Genomic DNA, 8,719 nt, shown 5'->3' with positions numbered 1-8,719 from the left:
CGGCCGATGGAGGGCTGCAGAGGCCCCCGACCAGCCTTCTAAGAGTGAATCGAGCTGCAGCAGACAACGGGGGCAATCGCCACGTGAAAATGCTGAGTGAGAAAAACGTGCAATAATGGGAACGTGTGATCCCATTTTAACAATGACCCCAAACCTATCTGTTTAGAGAGGCCGGGAAAGGGTCATATGAAAAGGCGCTGAATCACACAGGCACTGAAAGCGGGGTGCGGGGTAAAACAGTACGCGTGGCGTGGTCCCGTGAGATGAAATGACGAGAAAGCACGTGGTAGACAAAGGCCTGGAGCTTTCTTTGGCTCATCACAGGTGGCCAGTGTGTGACCTGTTCACCCCTCAATACGCAGGGATCAGCACGAAATAAACGCTAAATAAAACACGTCATAAAAGAGAGCTTTCCAAGTGTAACCTTCGAGATTAAGTTCCCACTGGCTGCCTGCTCGCCACCCAGGGTGACGACGACGCGCACACAGGCCCCTCGGATCGGACCAGGACGGTGCATTCTCTAAAGTAGAGTTATCTGATTAACACACAATCCACCACAATAGCAAAATGGTGCATGGCAGAGGGACGAGCAGTGACTGGGAGGGCGTGTGCCTCTGCAGATGGCGAGTGACAGGGGACACGGGAGGGGGCGGCGGGATCGGATGCTTACACAGCCGCGTTTCTTGCATAGGAAGGCTGAGCCTGAGAGACTGCAGAGCTTCTTTTCTACCACTGCCCTCAGCACTAGGCCCCTGAGACTTCTTTAGGTTGTCATGGAAACCAGCCACACCTGGAGGGGCATCAGGACCCATGGGGCTTGTGGGGGGACTGAGAGCCGACGGAGGGTCTGGGAGCTGTGGCGTCGGCCCATTCTGACAGGTGTCCCCCTTGTTGGGTACGTCCAGGCTTCGTCCTTCACTTGCAGCTCTGTTTGCCTCGACGCTGGCACCTGGAAGAGAGAACGGGGCTGGGCCATCACGGATGTAACGACCGGGCCAAGCTGTTTTTCAGACATGCAGCCAAAACGGGACAAGAGAGACGCTAGAGACGTGAGCAAGAGCAAGCGCCAGACTCCGAATCTGTCCAATCTGGGCGGGCGGCAGGCCCTCGTTCTCCGGGGGGCGGGAGACGTGGGACCAGCTGCTCTGCCTCTCAGGGCCTGGCACCGTCACCCCTGGGTGCCCTCACCCTCCGCACTCGGGCTGCAGAACTTCGGTAGTAACAGGTTCTTTTCATTTAAATAAGACCATGAGAAATCTTATGAAAGTTTGTTTTAAACCTATAGCAAAAGAAAACAAATGTTTAAAACACAGCTGACAACGTTTCCAACAGGTGTTGGTAACCACAGAGCTAATCAGAGCCATAGTCACAAAGGGCTGATTCCAGTCATTCCAAAGTATAAACATCCTCCAAAATGAGAAGTCTAAGGCAAAGAGGTGGATCCGCTGACCGGGACGGCCGCGGCAGATCTGAGCACAGAACCCAGAGTCCATGCTTCCGCGCGGCGACCTGCTGGGTAAAACCCAAGTCCAAACAGTGCCGACCACACACCACAGGAAGCTCAGCTTCACCCACGAACACGTGCGCACACACGTGTTTGTGCACGAACTAAAACTGATTTCCTTAGCAGAAGGAAAAGAGAAGACAGACTCCTTACAGTTCAACGACGAGTCTTCTCCCTGCCGTGCAGCCTAGTGGGCCACTGGCCGGCCGTGGGAGAACCGAGATGGCGTGTGGGGGGAGGGGGCTTCCAGGCAGGGCAGCACGGCCCTAACGCCGCACCCTGTGGTTCCGTGAGGTCCCAGCATGCATCTGGGAAAGTTCTCGTCACTTAAAATGTGAGTCCTCACTAACGGAGCTACTTAGCCATGCCTCCCCGAAAGGGAAAGCAGAGCACAAACAAGAGCCGTGGGCGCAGAGCATGGCAGGGGCCCGACTGCAGCCCTGACGCACGGTCTGCTGAGTGTGCGGCGCGGGGGGCGGAGTCTTGCATTTCAGATATGAGTTAGTCCGCTCCATACCACTTTCTGATGGCTTTATAGATCTGGGAGTCTCTAAAACCTTACTGTTTACATAACAAAGTGATTTTCAAGCATCACGTTGCACTTTAAAAATATCTAAAAGTAGGAAGGCCCAATAAACAGGACTACTGTTTGCAAACGGAAGCCTGATATGGACAGATGTCGATGATGACGGGCGCTCCCAAGTGCTGGTTTTCCATGTGTGTCTTCAGCCTCGTGGCCACCTGAGATGCAGGCACCACGAATCTGCTGTTTACACAGAAGAGTGAGGCCAGCATAAATCAAGGGTCCCTCCAGAGGGTTCATCACACTCTGTGGCGGATCTAAGAGCTGGGTCCCTGCCCGCCCCGCTGTGGAATCCTTGGTCCAGGGTCCACACTGTTACTGGCCCCACCTGACATTTAAGAAGCACTAATCAGCAAAGCCATTTCAGAGCATGTCTGAAAAACACACCATTTTACAAGAATCAGAATGCAGCTGCTGCTAGTAAGTCGGTACATATATACTCGACAATTTCCAAGCACACACTGTGCTGAACTCCCTGAGCAGGAAAGGGCACGAGACCTGAGTGAATAATTTACCCTGCATCTGTGATGGACAAGTAACTCATCGGCTAACAGGCAAATGTGATTTGATAATCCTCAGATCACTACGGAAGCATTAATGGATTCCAGTTAGCAACATTTCAGCAGCCGGCCGGCCGGCCAGCCAGATGGGCTGTTAGTGACCAACGCCGTGTCAGTGGCCACTCCCGCTCCGCCCTGCTGGGGCAGAAGTGGGACATTCCCTGCTCTGTTTAACACACATGGCACTCGATTTAAAGTTGGTGCCAACTAAGCAAAACACTCATCTGATTACCAAAAACACACTTTGAGTGAAAAGTTCATCGTGGTCTTAAACATCGGTCTCCCCCATCACGTGGTCTCCCCGCCATGTCCTCCCGCTCAGGGGCAGAACATCTGCAGCACGCAGAGGAGCTGGTGACTGACACTGACCTTCGTCCCACTGGTCAGGCGGAGCTGGCGAGCCCAGGGGTGTCGGGAGGGCGTCGGGGTGAGCTGTGGCACCATTGCTGGGTCCATCCTCCAAGAGGCCATCCTGCACAGCCAACGTGCCGTCCATGGTCAGGACGACACAGGTGGGGCTGACGCTCAGGGGCCGCAAGCGAGCTGTTGGCAGGTTTGGTTTCTGCCATCGCAACAGCCTTGAGCTCCTGGGAAGGATGGCATTCGGTTTTCCATTTTCAGAAAAAGACTTAAAGTCTCATGAATGGCTTGAAATCAAACCAAATAAGGTCATGACACCTAACAGGAGAGAAAATAGAAAATATTATGAAACTCCATTTGTCAGATTTAAAGAAACGATGCTTCCCAATTTGCATCTGTATAATAAACAAATACAGATTTATTCATTCGACAAACAAGCCTTGAGCACACACAACATCCTGGGCTTTGAGGTGAAAGGCGGAACCAGCCACGCCTGGGCCACCTCTAAGGCGCTTGCTGGCTACTGGTGCTGGCTAAAGATGGTTCTGACGAGACAGAGCAGCTCAGTAATTTGTACTGTAATTGTCACAGGTGCCATGAAGGTGGGGGGGTAGGGCTTGAGCGACTGAGGAATGAGTTTTTATTTGAGAGTAAAGAGCCACATGTGTGTGGCCAGTGGCCTCCACAAGGGACACACAGGCCTAGGTGCTCAGAGGGCTCACAGTAAGCTCCCTTCCAGGAGGCCTGGGGACGGTGCCAGGGACCCGGCTCAGCACCAGGAGGGCAAAGTGAAAGAAGCAGCTGCAGGGAACGTGGGAACTATACGCTGTATAGTGGGGGGCGCGGCGGTGTCAAGGACACATGGAAGGGCAGCCGCCTTGGAATGGGGGGCAGAGAGCGCATCTCATGGCAGGTGACCAGTCCTGTCTTTCATTTCTAGCAGGATCTAGGCTAAGGTTAAGGAAGAAGCTGGTTTTCGCTTCTGAACTGTACTGAGGATACTGTCATTTCACCAACAGATAAGGTGTGACCTATTCTTTAATCTATAGAAACGCTGGCATTTACTTCCTTTAAAATAGGTTTCATGTCATCCTATGTTCCGTTGTGTGTTTCACATGTTTCAGGACAAAAAGCTACATGACTTTCCAATCCAGCTTACAAATCCCACAGTCATTTTAAGACCAGAGCCTAGGTGGTGGCCCTCACAGGAGTGGCTGACACTGCTCAGTGGCAGGGGGACGTCGGTGTGCCTGTTCCTCCAGGAGCATTTACACTGATAATCCTCTCTCGGCCTGTCACCCGAGAACAGGTACCCGCCGCTGGTTGGCATCACCTGCTCCACCAATGTAGTGAATGACTAGTGATGACAATGTCCTTTTGTGCAGACTCAGGAGTGTTTGGCTTGCAGCTAAATGACCCACACACTCCCCTCTGCTGCCTGGCACCCTACAAGCCAAAGACACTAAGAGTTAGTACTAGTGCTGTTAAGAATAGAAAAAGGTTGGATCTACTATTAAGCATGAGACTAGCACTAAGGGTTTGTACCAACAAGGACTGTGAATAGACGTGAGTGAAAACACGAGTAACTGTGATCCACTGCCGCTCGCCAGAAAGCACTGGCCACCTGTCTGGCTCATGGCGCCTGGCTCACGGAAACATTCCAAGACTGAAATGACGTCTGAATCAGAGAAATGAAGGGCGTTATCGAGGCTGGCCAAAACGTGACCCCGTGCACGACACGACGGGTTCTCACTCCCGCCGCTGTCTTTACAATCACTGGTCACCCCTTTCATCCCAGACAGGTTCCCAGGTGGGGGGTAGGAGATGGACCCTTGGAGGCTCCACACCTATACCCGCACATCCCAGAGACCCATCTGAATATCACTGCTTCGCAGGGTCCCAGCTCCATGGAAGACCACTGCAATGCCACCAAGCCTGCCTCCCAGCCACAACCCTAGGAACTCGCTGGGCAGCAGGTGTAGGAAGCTAGCCCGGCCGGGACGAGATGCTCTAGAGAGACTGCCCTTTAAAGAGCAAGGTGAGGCACATCAGCACAGGATAGCCAAGCTGTGCCCTGCATCTCAGGCTGGCCACTTCAGGGACAGATGATGTGTAACAACAAACATGGGGGAGCACGGAATTAACTGTCACTGTACACGGCACACTGCACGTAGTCACCCTGACAAGTTCCTCAACAAAAGAAAAATGTTTGTATTGTGATGACACATGGGTGAAGATGTCTAAATCACTGTAGTGCTCCCCGTGATGCACGCAATGACACGAGTGCTTTTCAGGCGGGAGCTGGTCCCTCTGCTACAGATGCCTTTCTCGCCTGGACCACAAGGCAAATTCCCATAGATCACTCCACGTCTACCACTAGGTGCTGCTCTGAAGTCTCTCCTGGGCCTCACGTAAAGCACCTGGCCGGGCACACTCCCTTCTGCCGTCACGATGCCCCTGCGTGCACAGCACACTACGACCGTGTGTATGCCCATCTCCTCCGTCGTGCTCCAAGATCCCTGGAAGCAGAAACCACCACCAAGGCGGCCCCGCTAAACGCACCCTACTCACGGTGCTGCCCACCGCAGGCTGCTGATGTAAAAGCTTTGGCTCTGCCAATTTCCACCCTTTAGAGACCAAGCTAGTGGTTCCGAAACAAAATACAGTGTTTGCATCCATGAGCATCAGCACTGCCTTTTCAAATACAGGAAAACTATTCCAACTACAAATACTTGGGAGCTACAGTTCCAATGAGGGACAAAGAACGCCCCTGAGGGTACCAAGTGGGAGGCCGCAGGCCAGATAAGCAATGTCACCTGGACGAGAAGGTAGAGAAGCGCAGCCTGCAAGACTGGACTCATCTCCTAAAGACAGAACCTGCCAAACAGACAAGGGAGAGCAGAGGGGCAGCCAGGGTGCTGCAGAGGCAAATGTGACACCGAGGCACGTGGTGACAACACCTGACCTTGACACTGCCTGGGAAAGGGAGCACTAGCTGAGATCGAGGTCTGCTGATGAAGTCTCACCAAATATGGAAACGAACGTGTCAGCTGTCTGAGCCCAATACCATCACATACTCTACTCGTTTAGTTCTCTTTATTTGGATTTCTTACTAAACAAGAAACTTTTTGATTCCCAAGTAGTCCTACTCACTCCAGAGCGAGCTGGTGCAGCCGTCCAGGACACGAGACCCATGACTGTGGCTTGTTCTAGTAACTCATGAAGGTGGCTCCTATTCACACGCTTTTCCTGAAGCTAGACAAGAGACAGAACTCACTGACTGGCCAAAGCACCCTGGGGAGGTGACACTCCTCCCCGTGGATAACAAACCGGCAGTCTGTCCATCCTCGGTCTCCTGTGAATTTTACTTAGCATGACTCAGTCGTTCAGGGCCTCATGACCTCGGACTTTTGACAAAAACAGGATGAGGAGGAGAGGCAGACAAGGAAGCTGTTATTAGCAACGTGCACTGCACTGGTTTAAAAAAAAACATTAAAAAGTCAGTCTTATTATAGTACCATTTTTGGCTAGCCGCATTCTGCTGTTTCTTGGAGGGAAAAGACTGGGCAAAGCTACCACTTAGAAATTTGCCAAGTGTACTTAACTCTAGGTTCAACCCTGTCTGATAGCAAGGGACTTCATACGGAGAAAGCACTGTCTCAGGCACATATGTGACTTCTAGCTTCCCTCACACAGCAGATTACACGAGTTCGATATGTGCACATTAACAGCTCCACCTTAAGTTGTTCCTGTTGACACTGTGAAACAACAGAGTATGGCAAAGCTAAAACAGAATTTCCTTAAGACAATAATGTCTAGTTGAGGCCATACTAGTAACTAAAAGTAAACAGGGACCTATAAACAAAGTGAAAACCCTGGCAAGCTCGTGTCACTGTGCAGAGCACTACGTGAACAAATGACAGGCTCAGGCATTGGACATCTCAGCTTCAAGTCCTGACTCTCCCGCCCTAAGCTGTGAGATCGCAAACAGATTTCTTAACCACTCTTAGCCGGTAAGTAAGAGGATGAAAAAAAAGAATACAAAATTTCTGCCAGGATTAAATGCAACATGGCACAGGGTCTGTCCCATGCCCTCAATAAATGGTAGCTGTTATTAGCGTTTTCCTTTCAACGGGCACTTGTCAAAATTGGTACTTAAAAGCCAACTGAATACATTCTCACTTAAGGAGGTACGCTGCTGCTTAAAGCAACTAGCCAAAAACTAAAATTAAGTTAAACAGGCTACTTTTGAATCTGAGTAATGTCAGATCAATTTTATTTCTTTTTCTCACTATTCAAGGTAGACTGTAACTGAAAGCTACCACTCCAGTAAAGGGTTGCTTGTAATATTAAAGAGAAAATTCAAAGTTTAAAAAACCCGTGAGTCACCTGTATATGGCTTAGAACGTCCCAGTGGTTTCCAACACTGACAATAAAATCCAAGCCTGTACCATAAACTAGGAAGCTGCGCACCGCCCGGCCCCTCCCTCCGGCCCCTCCTGGTCCCTCTCAGTTTCCTCCTTTCTCATTACACCTTTGTCACCCTTGTCCACCTGAGCGCACCAAATTTACTCCTCCCTTAGGGCCTTCGGACTTGGATTCATACTGCTGGAAAAGTCTTATTCCACAACTTTGCACAACTGGCTTCCTGTCTGTCACTAAGGTCTTGGCTCAAAAGTCACCGACAGACCCACCCAAGCACCACCCAATACTCTCCGCAATTACCTCCTTACTGTCTGAACCCGTCCCCTGGAGCGCGAGCTCAGCGAAGGCAGGGACCTCACCCCTGTATCTCAGGATCTAAGTGAACAGTGCCACACGACTGACAGGCAACAAGTATCTGTTGAAGTCTGAGCTGTTCACCTGCTTCCTACCAGTGGTAAGGCCGGGCCCACTCCCTCGGAAAGTATCACTGCACCCACTGCACCGGAGAGACGCCTCTAACACCGGAACGAGACGGAATCCAGGTGGAGGGAGAGGCAAAGAGCCACACGGATTCTTTAAGCCCGGCTTCGCACAAACCACGCGGCACCATGTCACGCTTGTCAGCTCGACAGCACCTCTGCGAAAGGACCCGCGCTGCCTGAAGGGTTCTAAGCAGCTCCAACAGCAGCTGCGGGCATCTCTGGGACAAACCACGTCCCGTCGCACGCAGACAGCGTTCCGGAGGGCTCGGATGTAAGGACATTTACGAGGCCAGTTCCGCTAACACCTGCACCGGCCGGCTTCCAGGCCCCGAGGCTACCAACCGTGAGGGGCCAGACGAGCGCTGGGCGTCGCCGCTCCAGGAGGAGACGCGGTCGGCCCTCCGGGTGCGCCCGACCCCGCCTTGGCCCCCGGGCGCCGTCTCGCCCTCCCCGGCGGAACCCGGCCTGGGAGCTTCCCGTGACCCTCACCCGGGTGCTGAGGAAGCCGCGACGGCGGCCCGGCCCAGCCCGGCGGCTCTAGCGGAGACGTGGCCGCGCGAGGGGCGGGGCGCGGCGCTGCGGCGACTTCGGGCCCCCGGGAAACAGCCCGCGCGCGCTGCCTCCGTTCCGGGGGAGAGAACGTCCTCTTCTCGCCGGCAGCCGCCCTCGGGCCGGAACTGCTCCGGCCGCAGGGCCCGGGACGAGCCCACTCACAACCGGCCGGAGGCGGATTGCGGAAAGAGAGTCCGCGGCTCTTTCCCGCGTACAGACGCAGCTTCCTGACTTGCGGGACGAACTCCGACTG

The 8,719-nt window shown here is 53.0% G+C and overlaps 1 protein-coding gene across 9 annotated transcripts in view; it reads right to left on the bottom strand.

Annotated features, from left to right (window-relative positions):
* GOLGA3 (golgin A3) overlaps positions 1–8,706 on the bottom strand; it is a 41,538-nt gene extending 32,832 nt beyond the window's left edge. The window contains exons 1-4 of one of the 9 annotated variants that reach the window (XM_011371365.2): positions 7,871–8,225; positions 6,161–6,262; positions 3,017–3,325; positions 671–949 (exon numbers count right to left, since the gene is read on the bottom strand). In XM_011371365.2, coding sequence (XP_011369667.1) covers positions 671–949; positions 3,017–3,143 — 406 coding nt within the window. In that variant the 5' untranslated portion in view covers positions 3,144–3,325; positions 6,161–6,262; positions 7,871–8,225. The other 8 variants (XR_896538.2, XM_011371362.2, XM_011371368.2 and 5 more) reach the window with 8 other exon arrangements.
* Between the last annotated feature and the right edge of the window lie 13 nt (positions 8,707–8,719).

This window comes from Pteropus vampyrus, unplaced genomic scaffold (genome assembly GCF_000151845.1).
Source record: "Pteropus vampyrus isolate Shadow unplaced genomic scaffold, Pvam_2.0 Scaffold189, whole genome shotgun sequence".
In the NCBI taxonomy this organism is placed as follows: Eukaryota; Metazoa; Chordata; class Mammalia; order Chiroptera; family Pteropodidae; genus Pteropus; species Pteropus vampyrus.
Note: the sequence above shows the minus strand (reverse complement) of the source record. Positions and strands in the feature narration are given on the sequence as shown.